This window comes from Dipodomys merriami, unplaced genomic scaffold (assembly GCF_024711535.1).
Source record: "Dipodomys merriami isolate MVZ:Mamm:240054 unplaced genomic scaffold, mDipMer1.0.p SCAF_392, whole genome shotgun sequence".
In the NCBI taxonomy this organism is placed as follows: domain Eukaryota; kingdom Metazoa; phylum Chordata; class Mammalia; order Rodentia; family Heteromyidae; genus Dipodomys; species Dipodomys merriami.
The window spans coordinates 772,233-796,266 of NW_027205515.1; the positions used below are offsets into that span (position 1 = coordinate 772,233).

Here is a 24,034-nt window from a genome sequence, read left to right on the forward strand (position 1 = left end):
TGACTAGTTTTGGTCTTTCCCACTCCTACCCAATTTGCTTGTCCTGGACATATAAAGAGGAGATTTACACTTAGCCAGCTACTTTGAGTAAGAGAATGTCTGAGCAAGTATGGGCCACAGAAATACTAAACACAAGTATTAATATGTCTACCACTCACCTGCGGCCCATTTTTGGAGTGAAGGGAGGGGTTGGGTTCTCAAGAGACCTGTGGAAGGAATGTTAACTCTCAGCAATTCTGAATCCCATCCCTTACCCAACAGCAATAGGTGGAGCCCCTGGAGGTTGCCTACCTAGTAGAGAGGCTAGAGGCAGAGGATGAGGCTGACTGGTGGAGGCGAGTTGCCTCAGCAGCAGCATCCATGTCAACATCACTTCGAGAACGAGGCACATTCTCTGCCTTCCGGGACCGCTTCATCTCTTCTCGGCCCTTGAGGCTCTCAGAGCGGCCCAGGCGAATCTCTGAGCGTGAACTGGTAGGGAGGGACAGGAGACTTTGGGATCTTATGTCCTTGCCGGCTTTTACTTGTTGCCCCATCTAACAGTACTTCACTAATCCCACATGGCTAGAAAACCTGGGTACAGAAGCTTCTTAATGACAAGTCACACTGGCTTCTACACAAACTCTTTCTCTTCTAGGAAGCAAGAGGACTTGGGAGAATGCTTCAAGGAAGGGCCTTGGCTACAAGTAGGTTGGAGTTTGACTCTGTGCATTGTGCATCTCTGGGGCTTGGAAGTGTGGACAACTTCAGTGCTACTCTCTGTTCTCTGTGGAGTCCTGCAGTGCATCAGCAATGAGACAGCTGGCTTCTCTGACCCCTGGATGCCCCTGGATGCTGCCCCCGACTACTGTGGCCCTGCTGGACTGGCTTTTTGCTGATATTATTACTAATCTACATCCTGTTCTGCTTCTGGAACTAGAGAAGGCCTGGAAATATCTGGAGAGCTCTTAATAGCACAGCAAGGGAGCCAAAGGCCTTGCCCTGATCTCCATTCATCAGAGGATTCAACATGGAGCTTACCTCCTGGGGCCTGACAGTTTGTCTATAAGGTTAAAAACAAACTACCAACTGATCCCCTACTGAACTCAGCCTCTCAGAAATTTGTTAGAACAATTCTAACCCATACTAACTAAAGACCATTTTCATCAGTGTCATCAGTGTAACACATAAGCACCACAAACCTCATCTGTTATGAGGCTGCAGAGCTACAACACTTTGTACAAGTCCCCAGAAATGAGTAACGCCTTCTCAAAGAAGTGAGGCATAAAGTCTAACTGGCCAAAAATTCCTAAGGGACTGACTTCTAGAACTGGGGCATTTTTATACCTGCTGAGTATCTATAACAATATCAGAATTGTTTGCTACTATTCTTCCAAGATTGAAAATGAATTTACAATAATTAAATCATAAGGCTTCTGCTTAAAATATCTTTAGCAAATTTACTTAGCATGGCCAAGAATGCAAATTTATAAATAATCCCCAAATTGCAATGTTTCCTGCTCCCAAATTTATGTCAATTTCCACAATGGCAATGTCTTTTAACATGTGCTAAGTTTATAAAGGCTTAATATGAACAGAAAGAATAATATTGCATTTAAACAGGAGAATTGGATTTAGTTGATAGTTATTTCAAAAGCAAAATGACATGAATATCCACATTGCCACTCACTGACTTGCCTGTGCCTACCTGCACTCCATCTCAGGGGTTTTCAGACTTGACTATATTATTTCCCTATACACAAGACTGTAGAACTATACCTTAAGGCTAACTTGGATCTGCATGCGTATTTCTGATTATAGGCAATTTTCACTGTTAAGTGTGAGCTGTCGAAGCTTAGACATGACTTGATTGCTGTCATGCCATAGTCAAGAGCAAGTAAGTCCTAGAGCAGGTGTAAATATCAGTCAAGGATTCTAGTTAGAACCTGACAGAGACGCAGAATATGAGATGCTAAGGCTCAGTTCTCTTCTTTTCTTTTGAGGTAGGATGTCACTATGTAGCTCTAGCTGGCTACACTGAACTCACAATCCTCTTGCCTCAATTTCTGAAGTCTGGGATTATAGGCATGAACTACCAAGCCTAGACCCTGTTCTTTTGAAAAGGAAGGAACAGTCCATTTAAAATCATCCAGCTCTACATCTCTTTGCTAAAGACAACACCTCATGTTCACAATTGAATTGCTCATCTCTAAAGTGCTAGCAACAGAATTTCCTCTATTATTTTCTTCATTATAAGTAGCAAACATTTTCTTCTGCCTGTCTGGGTCTTTCATTTTTCAGGAATTCCTTTACCCCACTCTATACAGCACTCTATCTTGTTGCTTATTGTTTTCTGATTAGCTGTTACATAATATAATCTTCTTGGAATGGAGGCTACTGAGTAGTCAGGTAGTGAATCCAAAGTAACTTCTAGTATTTACTAAGTTAAATTTTATGCCCAGTTTCTGGGGAACCTCTGTTCTTTCACTGGTCTAATTATCAATAAACAGTGTATCTTCTGAAGCTATCTAAGGTGGGGAGGTTGGGAGTAGAGAAGAAAACCTACAGAAGGACCTTATAGTCTAGTGGACAGGGATAAGGCAGCTGGAGTTAAACTCTAGTGCCAAACTCTGCCCATGCCACATTTCTTGGGTGTTGGCACGCCCCATTCAGCTACTGCTACCTGTCACTCTCCAGCAGATCTTCAGGAAAACTTCCTGTTGAGAGTCGTTGCGTCCCTGGTTCTGGGGCATCATACTGTTGGCTGTTCTCAAAGTGCTGAATGATGTTCCTCACATTGCCTGGCTTGACTGCAGGCAAAAAGAAAATGAAGGATACTATGCTTTCTGTTCTGAGATGACTTCTCAAGGCCCTCACTCCCCTCTAGCCCAGAAGATAGCAATGAGCAAGCATGGATGAGGACAGTAAGGGACCAAGAGGCAGGAGACATGGCTCTAGTCCTGGCTTTTCTACGACTATGGAGCATGGCCTTGGGTGGTCACTTGACTTTTCTAGAGCTACTCTTTCCTTATGTACAAAATGAGAGGGTATGAAAGTACATTGTCTATGAAATTTTCTTTTGGCTCTCACATTCTTCTGCTTGAAACCCCTGACTAAGCTTTTTCTAAGCCACAGGACAAGTTTTTTTTTTTTAAAAAAAGAAAAGCCAGGAATGCCAAAAATATGTATCACGTGAAAATGGGTCATATTGCCAACTCATATCAGGCATTTTTCAAACATTCTATTTTATTTTATTTTATTTATTTTGGTCGGTCGTGAGGCTTGACTTGGGCGCAGTCCCTGTGCTCTTCAGCTCAAGGCGCGCTCTACTGCTTGAACCACAGCACCACTTCTGGTTTTCTAGTGGTTTATTGGAGATAAGAGTCTCATGGACTTTCCTGCCTGGGATGGCTTTGAACATCCTCAGATCTCAGCCTCCTGAGTAGCTAGGATTACAGGCGTGAGCCACCAGTGCCTGGCTTCAAACATTCTATTTTAGAACTCACTGTTTCTGTTTTTCTTTTTTCCTCTTGACTCTATCTTGTTTTACCTTCCCCCATCCCATCTCTGCACTTCATCACTAAGAAACCTGACACTAGTCACTTAGGAGGAAGTGGCATTCAAATCCTAGCCCCCTTCCTAAGCTTATAAAGGAAGACATCCTTGGATCAAGGAGACAGAGAGGGCAAGAGGAGGTCCGAAGACACACAGGAACTGTCACTTAGGAGGAGGACTTAGACCCAGGGCACAACAGCTGGCAGCCAGAGAAAAGCTGAGGAGTTTGTCTTCAGGGAAAAGCTCAGCTTGAGACCTATGAGATTACAGTAACTAAGCTTGCTTAAGACCAGTGGGACAGGGAAGTCAGTGTAAATATCCTAGGCGGTCCAAGCCTGATCATAACTAGACTAAGAGACTTTAGAAATTCTCATATCCACATATACAGGCTTACAAACCTATTTCAAAACTTGACTTTCATAGGAAAATTTCTAAGCCAAAGAGAACAAAACCCATTTTGTTGCTCTCTGTCTCCAATCCCACTCTTGAATCAGGCGGCTAGAGCAGTATTTTTCTGCAATGGCATAAGTGGTTGGGTTTAAGTTTTAGGCTGTCACTATCACTCCAATTTGGAAGTTAGCATCTGGATCATCATGCACCCATAGCTCTGAACCAGTCTAGTTGGGTGATGATGTGAGAGCCTAGGAACATCCTATACCTGAAAGGCACAAGGTAGAAGCCATTGTCTTCTCTCGTACTAGTTACTTAGAAAATGCCCAGTTTGTGACAGTTAAATACTAGCAATGACAAGAAATAGGCAAAGCCCCAAGATCTGCTATGTTACTCAGAGTAATAAGGAGAAATAGGTAGAAAGAATATTTCATTATTTATTTAGTAGCACTAGAGTTTGAGCTCAGGCCTTCTACCACTTGAGCCATATCCTTAGCCCAGAAGACATTTTTAAAAAGCAAAGTTTCACTAGTAGCCTCTGTTTCCCTTTCTCCAATTTCTGAATAATGGATCTGAATAAAAGTGAATTGTGTTGCTAGCAATCAGAAAAATAGTGGTGCTAGTTGATAACTGTAAATGTCAAAAAAAACTCTCAATGCTGGTTTTTTTTTTTGCTTTTTTTATTGGTCGTGGGGCTTGAACTCTGGTCCTGGGCGCTGTCCCTCAGCTCTTCAGCTCAAGGCAAGCACTCTACCATTTGAGCTACAGCACCACTTCTGGTTCTCGGGTGGTTTTTTGGAGATAAGAGTTTCACGGACTTCCCTTCCCGGGGCTGGCTTTAAACTGTGATCCTCAAATCTCAGCATCCTGAGTAGCTAGGATTACAGGCTTGAGCCACCAGTGCCTGGCAATGCTGGGGTTTTGTAGCATTGGTGAGTGTTTGGTCTTTAGATACCTATTCACATTTGTCTGGTGTCCTGGGGACTTTAGAACCCCAAACAAAATCATATACGGTCTGAATTAAAGAGCAGGTAGACACTTGGCATTCTTATCCTACCCCGAGATCAGCAACCTACTTAGGTACTGTCATAGTACAGAAAGATGACTGACACAACTATGGAAAGGTGACAGAGTTAAAGACAAAACGCTTCAGACTGTGGGGAAACTGCTAGAAGGCTGGTCTCTGCCAGAACCACCAGGAGGCCCTGCCTGGGGAAGGAAGACCCCTGTCCTTTGGAACCTAATACAGGCAGGATGGTCATGAAGCTCAGACAAGGACAGGTTCCTCCAGGGGTTTGTGTCACAGAGCAGCTTTAACAACAAGGATGAATATATAAGAGAAATGAAGAGAAGAAAAAGAGGAAAAGATAAGATGAAAAAGGGCCAAGATTTGGGAGATGAAAATTGGATGCTAATGCAAAGATAAATCCAAAGAAAATGGTCCTTTTACCTTCCACAGGGGACAAGGGAATATGAAATGCTAAAAGAAAAACAAACAAAAACAAAAGTAAACCATGAAAAGTCAAATTAATGTCTCAAGAATTAAAATAAAATATTGTATCAAGCTGGAATGAAACAGCAGTGGCAAAAATCAAAGTGGATCTAGAAGAATCCCTTCCTTCTCCCCTCCCCCAGTGCAGCAATTTCAGAAGGGGACACCATTGCCCTTTACAGATTACCACTGACAGGCTGGACTTAAGATACTGACTTGGCAAAGCCAACACTGGTTTCCAGATGCATGATACACAGCTAGTTAAGAGATTACTGGGAGGGCCAATTGTATTTTAGGTTACTGATGGTACTAGGGCAACTTCTGGGTCCCAAACTTGCCCCCAATCACCGTTTCTACTTAATAGCACTCAAATCCCTCATTAAGGGCCCACAACACAAGATCACAGGTGCATAGACAAATCCCATGGATGAAAGTGAAAAGGGCATTCATTATATGTCTCATAGATATTTAGTTGTTATAACTGGCTCTGAGTTTTCAGACTAAGACTTAGGGTTAGGCATAGCTTTTTTGTCTCTAAAATAGTCACCCTTATGTCCAAGAGGCTGCACTAGGAATTCAGCAAGGGGAGAAAGCAGCAATATAAAGAGAAAGCTGCACTCTAAGAGTATAGGCCCGTGGCTCCCAGAGACACAGGAAGCCTTTCCTCCACCATAGTGGTATATGAAGGGCTGAGGTCGCTGTCCAAGGAGTAGCCAAGACTGTATCCCAAATACTCACTGCTCTGAGAAGAGCTTTTGGGCTTTCCAATGTACTTGAGGATGGGGTTTCGCTTCTTGTCCTCCAAGGCATCCTTTTCTTTCTTGGAATTGCTGCTCTGCTGAGAGAGAAGGCACTGAAATTTGGGGAAGGTCTTAATATCCATCATACATGGCTGTTAATCACTTTGCTCTTGCTCTCAACACTAGTCCTAAACGAACAACTGGAAAGTTGATTCATCTTTGTTCTCCAAGGGACATGTTCAACTCTGGTCAAGTGTGAAGGAAGGCAAGGCCTGCTCTCATCTCGGGTTTCTGACTCTATATTCAAAAGTAGAGGTATACAGCTACTTACAAAATGGCTTTCTTGGTCTATCTCAGCACAGAGAACTGCTGAAAAGGAAGCTATAATCTAGAGGAGCTCTTTTACCTTCTTAGCCTTGGGGAAGAAAGGCAGCCACTTGTCCTTATCAGGGGCAGACTGGGCCTTTTCAGCTGTACTGGAGGGTCGTGCCTCACGAAGACGGATCCCAGCATGGTTCATATAAGTATTTAGGGCAAAGCCCATGGGAGTACTGCAAGAAAGAAAGAGTGCTATGAACCAGAAAGCTCCAGGCATGCTCCTATCAGCAGGTGGAGGGCCAAAATCTTGCTCCAAACACAGTCTACCCAACCAGTTAGGAGAGTAGGAAAGGGGTAGTTATGGGTTAAGTTTTCCAAAGGGAGTCTGGAATAAGCACATGGGACAGCAGGCAGAAGCTGGTCAGATGCTGTGCATTGGCGGACACAGAAATCAAGCAGAATCTTCCCCATGAGGGGATGATGGTTGGTTAGGGGAGAATACCAATTCCCTAAGATATGAGCCAACAATTCTTTAGCTGGTTAAGCCACGGGTAAACCGGGAAAACTGTATGAGGTTTGCAGCTAACATCCATAGGTGTACATGTGTGATTCAGTTGGGGAAGTGAAAGTGCCAACTAACCTCTACCAAGGCATACTGCCTTTGCTATCCTCCCCTCCCTGAAAACAAGAGATGGAAAGATGCTGTCAAGGAGCTTCCAATTGCCACAAATGAAACTGTCCAGAGTTCTGTGCTTAAAAATGTATGTGACCCACAATTCAGTAGACAGATTATCCACTTTGTGGATCCAATGTAATAAAGCTTTAGCGCTGGCTTTACTGTCCTCTTAAAACAGACTTTAATCCATCTTTTCTCCCCTACTTAGTGTATAGTACTCAGAATTCAAACTTATTTTAACATAGCTAATAAACAATGTAGGCTACAAAACAAAACAAAAATTATAATATGTGCTAGGAGATGTGTTACACTCAGCTCCCCTCTGTGGGTGCTACCGTCACCATTCTTTATTATTTTTGGTGCTGGTTCTGGACCTTAAACTCAGGGCCTGAGTGTTGTCCCTGAGTATTATTGCTCAAGGCTAGTGCTCTACCATTTGAGCCACAGTGTCAGTTCCAGCTTTTTGGTAGTTAATTAGTCTCATGGACTTTCTTGCCCAGGTTGGCTTCAGAACTTGATCCTCCTGCATAGCTAGGATTATAGGCTTAAGCCTCTGGTGCCCAGTTTCTTCACTGCTTCTTTTAGAAGTGGTTTCAGGAAAAAAACAAAAAACAAACAACAACAACAAAAAAAAAACAGGGAAGGACTAATTTGGACTAAGCTGGTCTGGGAATGCTAGGAGGGCAGCCTGTCACAGGGACAAAAACTCACACTCCCAGACAGTGGTTCCTGAGCATGTGTTATTGTTACAGTCATCTGGGAATAAAACTTTCACAAATCATTATCCTACAAATGCCAGGAATCCCCTGTGGATGGCAGACATGGAAAGCAGAATAACTTAGCCTTACTCTTCTGAGCTTGAAAGTTGCAAATGAGCCACACCAGATTCACTAACCTTCTGTCTTCCTCGTATTTGGACCTGTAAGAAAATAAAGAATGAATGACTCAGACTGCAAGACACAGACTGATGGTTAGGGAGGAGGCTGGCAGGAGAGTAATCACTTTTTTTTTTTTCTGTCAGTCTTGGGGCTTGAACTCTAGGTGCTGTCCCTGAACTCTTGGGTCAAGGCTAGTGCTCTACTACTTGAGCCATAGAGCCACTTCCAGTTTTCTGGTGGTTTATTAGAGATAAGAGTCTCATAGACTTTCCTGCCCAGGCTGGCTTTGAATCATGGTCTTCAGATCTCAGCCTCCTGAGTAGCTAGGATTATAGATGTGAGCCACTGGAGCTCAGCCAGTAATCATTTTCTTAGGGGAGGGAAAAGAAACTGAGATTTGCATTTGCTAAGCAGGTATTCTACTGCTTGAGCCATACTTCCAGGCCCTTTTATGCTATGGTTATTTTTCAGATGGAAGCTTGCTTTTTTCTTCCTTCTAGGACTATGATCCTCTACAATACCACCATACCCAGATTCATCTACTGAGATGTATCTTATGAATATTTTTCTGCCCTGGATAACCATAATCCTCCTAATCTGAGCTTCCTGCATAGCTAGAATGGTAGGCACACAACACTGCACCCAGCTATTGGTTGAGATGTATTTTATACTCTTTTTGCCCACTCTGGCCTCAAACCATGATCCTCCAAATAGTTCTAATTTTAGGCATGAATCACTGGTGCCTGGCTCCCCTATCATCCTTTTTGTCAGTCATAGGGCTTGAATTCTGGGCCTGGGCACTGACCCTCAGCTCTTCAGCTCAAGGCTAGTCACAGACCCACTTCTGGTTTTCATGGTGGTTTATTAGAGATAAGAGTCTCACGAGTCTTTCCTGCCCAGGCTGGCTTTGAACTGAGATCCTCAGATCTCAGCTTCCTGAGTAGCTAGGATTACAGGCTTTCCCCTATCATCCTTTTATGAGGGTTCATGTGGAGCCTATTAACTGGCTTTCTTTGTTCTCCTGCCTCCCCAACAGTTTAGTTGCAGGTGGATCCAATGGCTTCTCAGTGAGGGAGCACCGATATACAACCTCCCTGTGGTCCACAAGCTCTTCACGCTGTCACTCCTTTTATCTCTCTCTCTCTCCATCACATACTTTTTATTTTATTTTATTGTGAAAATACTGTACAGAGGGGTTACAATTACATGGGCAAGATAATGAGTACATTTCTTATCAAGCATTGTAGCCTCCTCCTTTGTTTCTTGTTCCCATCCCTTCTCAGCCTTCCCCCACCCCCCCACTCCATCACATACTTTTGACTCTGCTTTGCTTACACTGGTTTCCTTAACTGTTCCTCATGTATTAAGCACATTCCTATTTTGCCTTGGCTATTCTCTCTGCCTAGAACCCTCTTCCCTGAGATGTTTTCAAGGGTAACCCCAACAGTCTCTTTAACTGCTCAAGTGCTACTTTTTATCAGGTGGCTCACTCTGATGCTCTATTTAAAACTATACCCCATGACTCTGGTACTCCTGGCCCTCTGCATCCTCCTCTATCCTCCCTATCCCCCCGTGTTTGTTATTTCTGCCATACTAATACAATCTAGTTATTTCTCTTATATTGCAGCCACTTGCAACACAGCAAAAGCTTCACAAAGGAAAAACCCATGCACAAGTATCTGGCATACAATGGGAAAGTCACTGATATTTTCTGAGTTGAAAATGTCAGCAGCAAGATCATTTAGGTTAACTTCCATCATTTTGTAGATAAGGATTCAAGATGGAATAACTTGACCAGGGCCACACTAATAACTCAGCAAAAGGCAGTATAGGGATAAAAGATGCTCCCATAAAGCCTGATCTGGGCCTCTAATCACAGGTATCCCTTGGGAGCTTTAAGAAATGGGACTGGAAAAGTATAACAAAAGCAGATGTACCTTAAGTCCCCTAGAAAACACATTAGTTTTTTGGATGTATTTAGTAAAAAATGGTTGTTTTGGACTTCCTGAAGGAACTCCATCTATTAGAGATAGGGTATGCTGGTCTCATTCAAAGACATATTAGAGGCAGGAAGGGAGGAAGGTCAGGAAGAAAGCTGGAAAGGGAAAGCAGAAAGAACACTATGTTCCTAAAATCCATGGCTTGTCATAATCAATGACTGTGAGGAGCTCCTGTAATACCCTTGAACAGCAGGAGCTCTTAGCCTGAGAAATGCAGTGGGAAGGTTTGGCTAGTCTCGTCTTTTAGGGGAAGGAGAATCAGGCAAGAAATGGAGAGGGTTGAAAACGGACTCAAAACATCTGTCAACTTGTTTGGTATGTTCAGGGGATGGGAGTGGAACTGAAGACTCACAAGATATCTCCGAGGGCAGCCAGCTGCTTTTCAGCTATTTGACGCTCTTGCAGAGGGTCCCCATCCAGGTCTAGCAGGTCATTCTCACCATACAGGCTGCCTAGCCCCAGAGTGCGCTTTGTTCTACACCAGAAACACAAAGCAGAAGACAAATATACACACTGGACAGAACAAATACAAAGAGCGAGACAACACACATCACAGAGATAATGAGAAAGGCCAAGAGGGTTTGAGGGGAGAGGAATGGCATTGGTGGTAGGAAGGCTTGGCAAACCTATAGTCATGAATCTGCTCCTGGATCTCTGGCATGGCTGCCTCCTGAGCTTCACAGAGAATACCACGAGCATCTTCGCTGTTCCGTAGGCGAAAGTCTGTAATGGGAGCCCAGAGAACAAAGAATGGATGAGTTGTTAGGGGAGGAGGAGGATGTTGCTTCTGCTGAGCCTCTCAAGGAACTTCAGCATCCTGGGAGGAGAGGCTAGCTTTATGCCCCATTAAAAGAAGTGGAGTCCTCTATTCCATTCAAATGATTTTTTAATTCAGGATTGGAATCTTCATGTCCAAGTCAAGGGCAAAAACATTTTCCTCCATCAGAGGAAATTTTGAAGCCCATCTCATTGGACACAATATCAACCATGCAGACTTATGAGAGGCTCATTCTCCTTTAATCTGGTCAAATTACAGGAACAAAACAGGCAGGCCCTTCATGAAACCAAGAGATGTCCCAGTATTTAACTCCATGCAGACCAAGCCAAATCTGCATAAAGGGCCAGCTCATTTTGCTTTTGAATAAAAGCTGCATTCACTCTATTGTCTCTGCATGTAAGCTCTCCTTCCCACCATCCCTGCTATAAATGGCCCCTTCCCAAGCACAGCTTGCAACTTCCAGCTTCTAAAAGGCTGCCTGTGCATAACTTCTCAGAATGCTATCTTCTTTATAATGCTTCCTCTCAATTCTTCTGGAATTGAAGAAATGTTCTCATCCAGTCCATGGTCCTCACTCTGGACCAGTTGTTATGTTATGTTAGGAGAAAGTAAGAAAACAAAACAAAAACCCCAAACAAGTGCTCCTAAACCCCCAAACCAAAAAACACTAGAGATTCTGGCTGCAGGTGAGATGAGAGGGGTTTGGGATATATATTTTAAGAATTCCTTAAGGGATTCTTCTGAGAATTCCTGGAAGGTTGGCAGAAATTAGCCCAGGTCTCCTAACACTGAGACCAAGTCATTCTGTAACAAGCTCCAGGAAGAGGCAGAGGCAGAAATCAGAGGCAGAGTGAGTTCCTAGGCAAGATCTGTCCAGTTTGTGCCTGTTCATGACCTAGTAAAGTGTTTTGGAGAAACCATCTCTGGATCTTTTCCCCTACTGAAGGATAATTATCCAGGGACAGGTTCATGTCCCTTTTGCATCCTGACAATTCAGTACAAGCAGGGCACTAGCAAGAGATGTATTAGCTGAATCAACTTACCAATCTCAGCCTGTAACATCTCTGGGATCTTCACTCTGAGAGGCTACAATACAGAAGAGTGGGAAAAGTGGTGAGGTGGTTCCTGAGGAATGGACATGTGCAGATGAAGAGGGCTTAGCAATGCTATTTTCTCTCCTTTCTTGCCTATATCTCCCTCCTTCCTTTCATCTTTCTCTACTGTGTACCTGAATTTTAGTCCATGGTTTTGAGAAACAGGATCTGAGGCTACAGTGCAAGTTGGGACTGTATTCTGTATTCTGCACAAGATTTTTCACTCTTACTTCAAGGCCAACAGGGTATATAGAATGAACAAGTTCCAAAAGTAAACTAATGAGAGCCAGGTGCCAGTAGCTCACACCTGTAATCCTAGCTACTCAGGACACTGAGATCTGAGGATTGCTGTTCAAAGCCAGCCCAGTATCTTATCTCCAAAAAAATCATCAGAAAGCTGGAAGTGGTGCTGTGGCTAAAGTGGTAGAGTGCTTGCCTTGAGCTGAAGAGCTCAGGGACAGTGCCCAGACCAGAGTTCAAGCCCCACAACCGACCAAAACAAACAAACAAACAAAAGTAAACTAATGATAATTTAGGTATATGATGTTAGGTATATGATGAACTTCTCTCCTTATACCCAGGGAAAACTAGCCATATGTCACCTAGTCCTCGAGCTGCATAGTATTTAGCCTTTGCCGTATAAGTCTCCTGTTACCTGGATACCAAGGTGGCTCCATAACAACCAATAACTCTAATTTCCTTACTCAAGACCCACTTAACAGAGCAAATCTAAAAATATTGAGGATAATCAATTTCCCCCAATCTTGTTAGCCCTAGTAGCTTACTGCTAGGAAAAAAAAATCAGTTTAGTTTAGCTGATCATATCAGAAAGCTAAGAATTGCCTTTTGTAAACAAAAATCTCTTGCCAGCAGGACTCTGAACACATCCTTGGAACTGAAGTCCAGACACACCAGGCTCATGTCTCAATCACCATAGGGTCTCCCATATTGCTTTCCTTTGGGGAGCAATAGGAAGCAAGCCAAGCTGAGCTTCAGAACCCTGGGTCCTCTTTACCTATCATATCTGTCCTGAGACTATTTCTTCATCTGTGTGTGTGGGGAGGGAGGGGGAAGGTGGCAAGAGGAAAGGGAGGGGAAACCGGCAGGGTTGGGGGAGTAATTAGAATTTGGTTCAATCTTTTCTTCCCAAACATTCTGGAGAAAGGCAGTATGTATTCTATATGTGGAACTAAAGAGGTATAGAGAGATCACTTTTTTTTTTTTTGCCAGTCCTGGGGCTTGAGATTCTTTTGCTCAAGGCTGGCACTCTACCATTTGAGCCACAGTGCCACTTCTGGCTTTTTTTGTTTATGTGGTACTAAGGAGTCAAGAGTTTCATGTATGCTAGGCGAGCACTCTACCACTAAGCCACATTCCCAGCCGAGAGGTCACTTTTTTGAGAGGAGAGATAAGAACAGACTCTAGAATTCTTTTTATTTTTTTGTCAGTTGTGGGGTTTGAACTCTGGGTCTGGGGGTGCTGTTCCTCAGCTCTTCAGCTCAAGGCTAGTGCTCTACCACTTGAGTCACAGTACTACTTCCAGTTTTCTGGTGGTTTATTGGAGATAAGAGTCTCATGGACTTTTCTTCCCGGGCTGGCTTTGAATCTTGATCCTCAGATCTCAGCCTCCTTAGTAGTTAGGATTACAGGCATGAGCCACCAGCAACTGGTGACTCTAGAACTCTTAATCTCTCAGACTAGAGGTTCCCTCCCTTTTTCCTTAGCATATGTTAGCTATCCAAGGGAGGATTTTGTTGTGACATTTCCATACCTGTATACAATGTTTTCCAATCAATCTCTCCCTCTCTAATATTGTCCTCTCTTTCTTCCTAATGTAATTGCAGAAGGTTTCATTGTTCTATTTTCTTTTATTATTAAGTAGTTGTAGAAAGAGATTACAATTCCCCAAGTCAGGTTATGAGTACAATGCATCTTGATCTCATTGTCTTATTTTCATATGTGCTGACAATCTATTTTGACCATTTTCATTCTCTTTCACCCTTGTTAGTATGACCCCTTCTTGACTCTCCTTAACAAGGTCTGTTTATCTTCTCCTCTCCCATAACTCTCTATTGATCAATAGCTCTCACAGAGGTTTTTCATGTCATTTTAGTCTAGAGGTTTCTTTAAAAACCTGTCTCTGCTTGGCCTGAATGTCTTGCTTGCTTTTCCTGTCTTTTGCATACTCCAAAGTGTATAATGACATTGTAGTCCAAGCCATAATTGCCTTACCGCATTTTTCTCTAGGAAAATATTCCAGATGTCTTTTCCCAAGCTTCGGGAATCCTTGGAGTTTGTCTGTTGATAAACTTCTGCACACAAGTAAAAAAGCTAGGAGGAAGGAGAAACTGAATTAAGCAGTGGGTCTAAACCAGGAATGAGTGCTTATTTGGGGACTTTTGGCAATTTCTGGAGATATTTTTAGTTATCACAGCTACTGGAGGAGTGGATATTTTGGTATCTGATGGGTAGAGTCCACTGATACACCTGCACATCCTAAAATGAACAAGTCTACCACAACAAAGAATTCTCTAGTCCAAAATGTCGACAGTGCTGAGAATAGATGTTACAGAAACCTAAGGTAAAATGGCAATCCCTGACTCTGTCTCGCAGGTACACTTATAGGGTTGATCACTCCTCCACTTGTACATTGTTCCCTGCAGGTTCATGTTTTATTTTTCATTGTCATATGCCCTGTCTCTTTCTGAATTGTTTGTGAGACACCAGCACTTGAGACTTAACAACTGGGTATTCAATCAATCACTGCCAAGCAAATGGATGTTCATCCTGGCCTCTAATGTGGTATCTTCTCCAGAAAGACAAAACAGCAGTCCATGTTGTGGGGAAGAGGCTTATTCTAAATAATACAACATTGACATTCTCTTCCAACTCTCTTCATTTCTAAGCAGCTCAGCTGAGCAGAATGAGAGAAATGGCAAGGCTGCTGACTCCATCTGCCATCCCTGGGCACAGTGGGCTCCATCCCTTCACATTCCTTCTTGCCATCACCTTAGCCCTTTGGCATCTTGTAATAACACTGTGTATTTGCAAAGGCTAGTTTCTCAACTCTCCAGTCAAAAAACTGAGTGAATCTTTCTGGTTTAGCTCCTCTCAGTACTCCCTAGGTTAATATCAAGACATAAAATGTCAAAGACTGAAAATCCCCTCTGCACAGATTTCATCTTCTTTTGTCTTCAACTCTGTCCTTGAGGTGCCTGACTATGCCCACAGACCTCACTTGCAGCATTAGATATCTAGAGTTCAGGCACACAGGCCAGAGCACAGACAAGCATTCAACAAAATTAATGCTTCTGACTTACCAGTGGACTGGGGTCTGCTTGAGAGAAGATGTAGCGCAGAAAAACTGCCAGGTGAGCTGGGTGTGACTTCAGTTTATCAAGATCCTGGAAGATGATGTCACTCTGGAAGGCAGAAGGATAAGAATGGCTGGAAGGCACAGAGGCAGGAGACAGCAGCACAGTCTGTTCCAGCTTTGCTCCCATGCTTTCTACCTTCCAGGCTTTTTTCAGTCAGGCTTCTTCCCCAATACACTTCTCACAGCTGGTGTGAGTTAAACTGCTTTTAGTCAAGGGCAGCTTGTATGACAGAACGATGATGAAAGGAGAAAACCAGGAAACCGTTACCTCGTTGTTGAAATAACCGGGGTCATAATCTTCCTCTGGGCCAATAATTAAAGGCTTTAAGCTTTGATCTACCACCTGCAAAGAGAGGTAAGTTGCAGAGATGAGAAGTTACAGAGAACAGAGATTCAACCTTCTCAATGGAAGAAAGCCACATGGGTCTGGTAAACACTGGTACTTTACTTCTGTCCCCAAATCTCAGAGCAGAGATGCAAGGATTCCACTTGCAGGAAGCCAACTGCTTCTGGGTGGGGCACAGCTGACTTAGGACAGCCTGGTCACATGATATATGAAGATGGGAAGTAAGAGAAAAATGCTCTCTTCCTGTTTGCAAAAGATCTAGGGAGAGAATGTCAGCAACAAAATAACTAAGAGGCTATAACTCCTGCTTGACTGTTGGGTCAGGGACTCTGCTTTTTCCTAAATAGACTACATAGCCATCCTTCTCCCTAAATACACACCCTCTAAATCTGCTGTCTACCACAGTGCTACTCAAAAATAGCATAGCAAGTACCAGAGAGACTAAGAGTGGATCTATCTCTCCCCGAATGAAATGAGATGAGGCTGATCTTTCTCAAACACTCCTTGGATTATTACCTTTGCTAAAAAAAAAAAATCTATGGCAGGTCTCCATTACCTATTAAAACCCAAACTCCTAAGCCAGGAGCCAGTTGCTCATGCCTGTAATTTTATGAGCTCTGAGGCTAGAGGTTAAAAGTCAGCTTGGGCAGACAAGTCCATAAGCCTCTTAACTCCAATTAACTATCAAAAAAGCTAAAAGTGAACCTGTGGCTCAAGTGATAGAGCACTAGCCTTAAGCAAAACACCTCAGGACAGTGCCCAGGCCCTGAGTTTAAGCCTTAGGACTGGCACACTAGTGAGCTTGCGTGTGCACACATACCATACCCCAAATCCCTTAGTTTGCTTCTCTGTTTCTCCCTTATGCTATTTTTTTGTTTTGTTTTGTTTTGTTTTTGGTGCCAGTCCTGAGCTCAAATTCAGGGCCTAGCACTCTACCACTTGAGCAACTTCTGGCTTTTTGGTGATTAATTGGAGCTTCCTGAATAGCTAGGATTACAGGCATGAGCCCCTAGCACCCAGCTTCCTAATGCTAGTTTTAATAAAAAATTAATCCTAAGTGACTGCCATTGCTCACCTATGAAAGAGGCTTCATACTACATTAACTTTTTAGCTGGTTCCTGGGTAAAAATTTTCTCCTAAAGGTTTCTACAGTTTTCAAAGTCCTGCCTTCCACTGCCCACTATCCCCCACATTCATTTATTCATTTATTTTGTGTTAGTCTTGGGGCTTGAACTCAGGGTTTGGGTGCTGTCTCTGAGCTTTTTTTTTTTTGGGTCCGGTCATGGGGCCTGAACTCTGGGCCTGGGCGCTGTCCCTCAGCTCTTCAGCTCAAGGCTAGCACTCTACCACTTGAGCCACAGTGCCACTTCCGGTTTTTTTCTTTTTGCTTATGTGGTGCTGAGGAATCGAACCCAGGGCCTCAGGCATGCAAGGCAAGCACTCTACCACTGAGCCACCTTCCCAGCCCCTCTTTGAGCTTTTTTTTTTGCCCCCCTCAAGGCTAGTGTTCTACCACTTGTGCCACAGCTCCATTTACAGCTTTTTGGGTAATTAATTGGAGATAGTTTCATGGGCTTTCCTGCCCAGGCTGGCTTTGAACCTTGATCCTCAGACCTCAGCCTCTTGAATAGCTAGGATTATAGGTGTGAGTAACCAGCACCTGGCTTTTTTCTTTCTGGCAGTGTTGAGTTTAAACTTAGGGCTTTGTGTTTGACAGGCAAGTGCTCTAACAATTGAGTCATACTCCCAGCTACTTTCAAAGCTTTTCTAGCAACTGTATTTTCCCCTCAGTTTAATCTCCCTCATTACCAATGATTCCCCAATAATGGCTGTTCCTGGAACCCAACTAGCTCACTGTGCTTTCACACAGCCTAGGACACTCTCTTTCCAAGGGATTTTCTTCACAACACTTCTCTGCCTTTTCTGTTTTCTTGGATAATCACTGACTTTATGACAAGAAAGACTAAATCAAAGAAATGACTCTCCTGAACGTATCTCAGAGACTACAGCCTAATAGTCCACTTATAACTGAAAAAAGGTAAAGGCAAGAGACTGACTGGCATACTCAAAGCTGCAGGGTTCGGTTAATGGGCCGAACTTGTACTTATTAGACATAGCTCAAGTATTCTCTTCTCCCAGAATATCACAGTTTCTTACCCATTGGGCTCCAGGATGAATTTACATTTGGCTCTACTTGGATCTTTGGTGAAAGGAACCAAAAAGAGTAGGATTTTGTTGTTTGGGTCAAGAATTTTGTTTATTTTTATTTGAGTCAAGTTCTCACTATGTAGGCTAGGTTAGCTTCAAACTCTTGATCCCCCTGCCTCAATTTCTGGAGTGCTGGGACTACCGGTGTGTACCACCATGGGCAGGTGAGGGAATGACTATTTAAAAGTCTTTAAAGGGCTGGGAGTGTGGCTTGGTGGTAGAGTGCTTGCCTAGTATTCATGAAGCTTTGAGTTGGATTCCCCAGTACCATATAAACAGAAAAAGCCAGAAGTGGTGCTGTGGCTCAAGTAGTAGAGTGCTAGCCTTGAGCTAAAGAAGCTCAGGGATAGTGCCCAGGACTGGCCAAAAAATTAAAAAAAGTCTTTAAAAACCAACATTTTAGAATTGTGTCACAGAAAATAAAGAGTACAGACAGGCATTGGTGGCTGATACCTGTAATCCTAGCTACTCAGGAGGCTGAGATCTGAGGATCATGGTTCAAAGCCATCCAGACAGAGTAAGACTCATATTACTAATAAACTACTCAGAAAAAGCTGGAAGTGGTGCTATGGCTCAAGTGGTAGAGCTCTAGCCTTGAGCACACAGAGGCTCAGGGACAGCAACCAGGTCCTGAATTTTAAGCCCGGCAAAAAAAAAAAAAAAAAAGAGTAACCTATACTTCTATTCTCCCGCAGCTAACCATGTTATAGACAGAATAGGTTTTCTCTTATTTTCTTACTAATATATATTATTAATAGTTATTGGAACTATATTTGCTCTTACTACACAAAAGTTGTAGTTTAGTTTTTGGAGAGTAAAAAAATTCAAAGGAGGAGAAAAGGGACTCATTTCCTCCATCCCTGCCCCAGTTAACCAAGTAAAGAACCTACTTTCTAACAGGATGTCTGCCCAACACCCTCGGCATCCCCAACTTGGTCTTTAAGATCTAAAAAAGGAGAGGTAGAAGTAGACATGCAGTTTAGAAATGAAGAGACAAGAGGATGTCCCACTTTTATCCTCAAGCCACTATTTCTGCTCCTTAGAGAAAAAAACTAACAGCTTCTCAAGCATTCTTCCAGAAGAAATTTCACAAAGGAGAATTCTCCTCGATTTTTCCCCCCTCCTCTTTTTAAATGTAAATAGAGGCTTTCTGTCTACACTGTTTCACATCTATCTAGGAAGAACTTCACAAAATTCGAATTCACATTTACATTGCATTTATAGTGAGAAATAGGTTTTATTTTTATTTTTGTTTTTATTTTTATTTTTTTTTTGGGTCCGGTCGTGGGGCCTGAACTCTGGGCCTGGGCGCTGTCCCTCAGCTCTTCAGCTCAAGGCTAGTGCTCTACCACTTGAGCCACAGCGCCACTTCCGGCTTTTTTCTTTTTGCTTATGTGGTGCTGGGAATCGAACCCAGGGCCTCAGGCATGCAAGGCAAGCGCTCTACCACTGAGCCAACTTCCCAGCCCTATTTTTATATTTTTTTAATTTTCTTTTTGGTCCGGTCGTGGGGCCTGAACTCTGGGCCTGGGCGCTGTCCCTCAGCTCTTCAGCTCAAGGCTAGCACTCTACCACTTGAGCCACAGTACCACTTCCGTCTTTTTTCTTTTTGCTTATGTGGTGCTGAGGAATTGAACCCAGGGTCTCATGCATGCAAGGCAAGAAGCGCTCTACCACTGAGCCACCTTCCCAGACCCTGAGAAATAGGTTTTAAAATGAATTTAAATTTTAAAAAGTGGGTACGTTTAAGGGAAAAAATTAGGTTATTTAAGCAATTAGCTATGGGTAAAAAAAAATTATGCTGGTAATTTTAAGTGCTACTTTGAATAGTGTGATAACAGCAATTGCCATTATTTTCTAGTAGGTGGTCTCTTCTGTTTGCATGAAGACACACAATTCACCGGCTGTCAAGGCAGGCCATTCCATTGCTAGGCAACACAGATTCTTTGCAGCTTTTGGTCTGAGCCAAAACCTGTCTTCCTGGAACAGCTCTGGACTTAGTTCTACCCTTGAGTGGAGAGGTTTTCAAATCAGATCTTTAGAACCCTTTGGCTCCATGAAGTACCTTTGAAGATATAGATGGGTTAGATGAGTGGACTGTTGATAAGAAAGGTCTAGGCATTCACACACAGTGAGACCAAAGGAGGATACTCTTAGGGAGGAACACAAAGTTGCAATGCCTCTGTGCCTCTGATCATATAAAATAATATTTACTGAAATGAATTCCAAGACATGGAAAAAAGAAAGAAAGATTTCAGGAGCACCAAAACATTTATTTTCTATATTAGAGTTCCAAATAATAAGGTTTTGTTTGAGGAAAAGATGTTGATAAGGAAAAAGCACACTGAAGATTAGTATTTTAGAGATACTAGCTCCTATATGAATCAGCCACTAAAAGAAAGACCAGCTGTCTGCTTCTTAGCTATCATGTTCCCTACAGCTCTATCCACTGAGTCTTCACATAGAACCTGAGTTTACCCGACTTCCATATTCCTATTGATAGTAGGTTCTTTCTTCGCTATTTGTTCTCTTAGTGGCTGTTCTCAAAGTGACTATTTCAAATTGTGTTGCCCAAATAGAGTTTGATCTGACTACGCAAGACTATGTACTAGCAGTAAGCCTCCAGATTGTAGTTCTGAAAAGGGGAAAGAAATATTGCAAGGTGATTCCAATTACTTACTTGGTCACTGGATGGGGGGACTGGTGCATCTGAGCCCTGCCGCCTGTGGTGCTGGGCAATCCTGGCCATGATCACAGGGGAGGTTCGAGGACTGTCTAGTCCAGGGTCTGACAGTACTGAGTTCCGATTCATCAATGACTAGAAGAACAGAGAATTCTGTGAGAATGAACCTTATCCACAAGACTCACTGAAAGTCAGCTTACTTAGTAATGAAAATCATGTTTCCATTATACAGTATTTTTGATTCTATATATCTTATTTGATCCTCACAATATTCACAATATTATTATCTGTCCCACTTTTCATATAAAGAACTAAGACTCAGAAAAGTTATGAAGCTTGAGTTCATAATGTATATACTGGATTCAATCCAAAAAGTCTCAATCCATAGCCTATATTCTTCATCATCAACAAATAATGTTAGTGATAAGATTATTTAGGCTTACCATTACTATCTCATCTTACTCATTTTCTTCCTACCTGACAGGAGCAGTCAGGAAATAAAATTCTGTTATCTAAACATTTTTTTCCTTTTCTTTTTGGGGGTATTGGGATTTAAACTCAGAGTCTTTGTTTTGGTGCGCTACCACCTGAGCCAACCCTCCAGCCTAAACACTAGAAATTAAAATGTTTCAACTACATATTCACATAATCTGGCTAAGTAAATAAATGCTCTGCTGATGTCATCACATTTCTTCTACGTGTGTGTGTGCGCGCGCGCGCGCGCATGCTCACCTGTCCTGGGGCTTGAGCTCAGGGCCTAAGTTCTCTCCCTGAGCTGCTTTTTTTTTTTATAGTTATCAGATGCACATTTTATTTTTTTTATTTTTATTTTTGTGCATGGTCTATTTTTATCTTTATTTTTAAAATTTTTTTATTGTAAAGATACTATACAGAGGGTTACAGTTACATGAGCAAGGTAATGAGTACACTTCCTATTGAGCATTGTTACCCCCTCCATTATTTTCCCCCTATCATCCCTTCCTTCCCTACCTTCCCCAAGGTTCTTTTTGTTTTTTAAATTGTGGTTAAGTGATTACATAATTCCCCAAATTTCACAGTATTGTGGAATAATGATGCTCATTTAAAGTCACAAGTTCATTCTAACTTTCCTGGAGCAAATTGTCTATCACAGTCTATAACATATAACGGTGTACACTATACACCATACATGTGATCAGCAGCATGGGAATATTTAGTAGTGGTTTGACCAGATGAGTGGGAGTTCTTTGTTTCTTAAGCCTGAGCTTCTCTTGCTCTAGCTACTGCTCTACCACCTAAGCCACAATTAAATTTCCAGCTTTTTTTTGGATCTTACTTGAAGGGTCGCACAAACTTTCCTGTACAGGCTGACTTCAAACCACCATCCTCAGATCTTAGCCTTCTGAGTAGGTAGGAATACAGGTGTAAGCCACCAGTACCCAGCAGAGACTACCACTTTTGATGAGGTTGGTTTCATTAATCTAAGATGTTATTCCAAGCTATACAGACATGTTTTAAATCCTGCTTCCTTAGTCTCAAAGGTCTATGACTAATGATAAAATACAAGCCAGATTTTGCAATCTAGTATATATGATAAATTTGAACCCTCTGTTTTGGAACCCACAGCATAAATAACTAAATCTTTGGAACAGGAACAGCAAAGGGGTTAAAGGCCTACGTGTGGCCAGTGAGTCTCAGGAGCTGAGGGTAAGGAACCCTCTTGATGGTACTCACTTCACTGGTAGAAGGAATGCGTTCTGTCCCAGAGTCCAAGCTACTGTCTGCCTCCTGGTAATCCAGAGAGAAACGACCTAAGGAAAAAAAAGAATTTAGATAGAAAGGAAGGAGCTCAAGTCTAAGGGAAATAAGAACACTTATTCTGGTCACTTGTATATAAGAACAGGAAAATGAAGCAATGTCTTCCTTTTTCTTGCCAGTTTTTCTTCAGCTCTCTCATGTTGCCACCACTAGACTCTCCCAGCATACCTACCTTCCACTCTTACCACATCTGCCTTTCACCTACCTCACCCCTATACACAGGGCATGTACCCTCTTGATGTTAAAGACTGGAGTTCTACCTCACAATTATTCTCAATCCTAAACCTATCCATCCCCAACCCTCTTTTAGTCACTATCCCTTCTCACAAGTTGAGCACCCAAGAGCCAGGTGCAACTAGGCAGGCTGCTGTCTCGACCATAGTCATCTGGTACCTTCCTGGTCCTTTCATCCAGTGTTGTTAGTTAGCTGGTCATTTCAACTGCTTCCACTGGCCCATTATTCTGTTTCCCTAAGGACAGATACTATGTATTTTCTTTCCCACAATCTGTCCCATGGAAGATGACAATAAATAAAAAGCTGGAATAGAGCTATATGCCAGAGAAAAAAGAGGTGATGGGGACTCACCTTCTGATGGTCTCTGGCTGCTGTCACCATAGAGTGGAAGTATGTCCTAAAAGAGAAAGGCCCAGAGGGAGGGCAAATTCTGTGAGCCTCTTTCTCCTTTTTCCCTCCACCAATCAGAGCCGTATTTTCTTATAGTTAGTGATCATTGCCTCAAAAATGCATTAGAATAAATATTGCTCTAAGTGTACAGTTTGAGGGAATGGTGACCCCTAATGGTGAGAAGGGAACTTAACACTGGTAAAATGCAAAAATCTCACTTCTCAAAGCATTTATTGCCTTATTTGGGGTAGATATAGGAAAAAACTTCTTAAGGATTAGGGAATGCCAAAAGCTCAAGCAGTCATTGAGGGAAGCTGTGTAAGATATACCTCTAGAATCTTGAGAAGAATAGGTGTCAGTTTGGAGCTGACTGCCCTAGACATGTCAAAGAAGTAAGACTGATAGTACTTTATTATGTACAAAGCACACTCTTATACTGTGGTTAATCTTTCAGCAAATGAGTGACAAATAATACTCTCATAAGTGAGGAAATAGAAACTTAGATCCTCATTTGCCCAAGCTACACAGTAGGTCAACTCTAAAACCACGGTAGGAGCCCAGATCTCCAGATTCTAAGCTCAGTGTCTCAGAACCATTATTTTATGAATACATGGATATCAACGGTGGCGGCAGCAGCAGCAGTAAACATGCACTGGCCCCTGTGACAAGGGTGTGCTTCAATTATGACAATACCCTAGTAATTTTATCTCTATAGTGATCTCCATTTTGTAAATGAGGGAAGTGAGATTTAGTAACTTGCCCGAGAATCTTAAAACTGGTGGGAACTAGTGCTAGGTTTTAAATCTAGATGGTCCATGTCCACAACCTGAATTGTCCCTTGGAAAATGAATGTTTTAAATTTACTTCCCCAATTTTTTTATTTGAGTGATCTAAAAAAAGAAAGTAGATATGCCTTAAATAATTTCTGTTGGTCTGGGCAAATACTGTTCTCCTAGACTGTTTCTTCAAAGCTACTTCAGTATTTCTCCAAAGAACTGAGGCTTGATAGACACAAGATGCCAATAGCAGACTCAGAAGAGAACACATAAAGAACCCTCCTCCCTAGAATTTTCCACAAAGTGTGGCTAGCTGTTATGGT

At 42.5% G+C, this 24,034-nt stretch overlaps 1 protein-coding gene across 9 annotated transcripts in view; it reads right to left on the reverse strand.

The window, feature by feature from the left end:
* Nucleotides 1-24,034, reverse strand: part of Arhgef11 (Rho guanine nucleotide exchange factor 11) — a 106,253-nt gene that overhangs the window by 12,093 nt on the left and 70,126 nt on the right. For 4 of the 9 annotated variants that reach the window (XM_069990234.1, XM_069990238.1, XM_069990237.1 and 1 more), the window contains 16 exons: nt 22,897-22,942; nt 22,227-22,303; nt 20,511-20,648; nt 15,545-15,619; nt 15,221-15,322; nt 14,133-14,231; nt 11,850-11,892; nt 10,655-10,751; nt 10,381-10,503; nt 8,046-8,069; nt 6,563-6,707; nt 6,155-6,254; nt 5,375-5,404; nt 2,663-2,789; nt 292-471; nt 159-206 (listed from right to left, as the gene is read on the reverse strand). In XM_069990234.1, coding sequence (XP_069846335.1) covers nt 159-206; nt 292-471; nt 2,663-2,789; nt 5,375-5,404; nt 6,155-6,254; nt 6,563-6,707; nt 8,046-8,069; nt 10,381-10,503; nt 10,655-10,751; nt 11,850-11,892; nt 14,133-14,231; nt 15,221-15,322; nt 15,545-15,619; nt 20,511-20,648; nt 22,227-22,303; nt 22,897-22,942 — 1,454 coding nt within the window. The remainder of the gene's footprint in view (nt 1-158; nt 207-291; nt 472-2,662; nt 2,790-5,374; nt 5,405-6,154; nt 6,255-6,562; nt 6,708-8,045; nt 8,070-10,380; nt 10,504-10,654; nt 10,752-11,849; nt 11,893-14,132; nt 14,232-15,220; nt 15,323-15,544; nt 15,620-20,510; nt 20,649-22,226; nt 22,304-22,896; nt 22,943-24,034) is intronic. The other 5 variants (XM_069990232.1, XM_069990239.1, XM_069990240.1 and 2 more) reach the window with 3 other exon arrangements.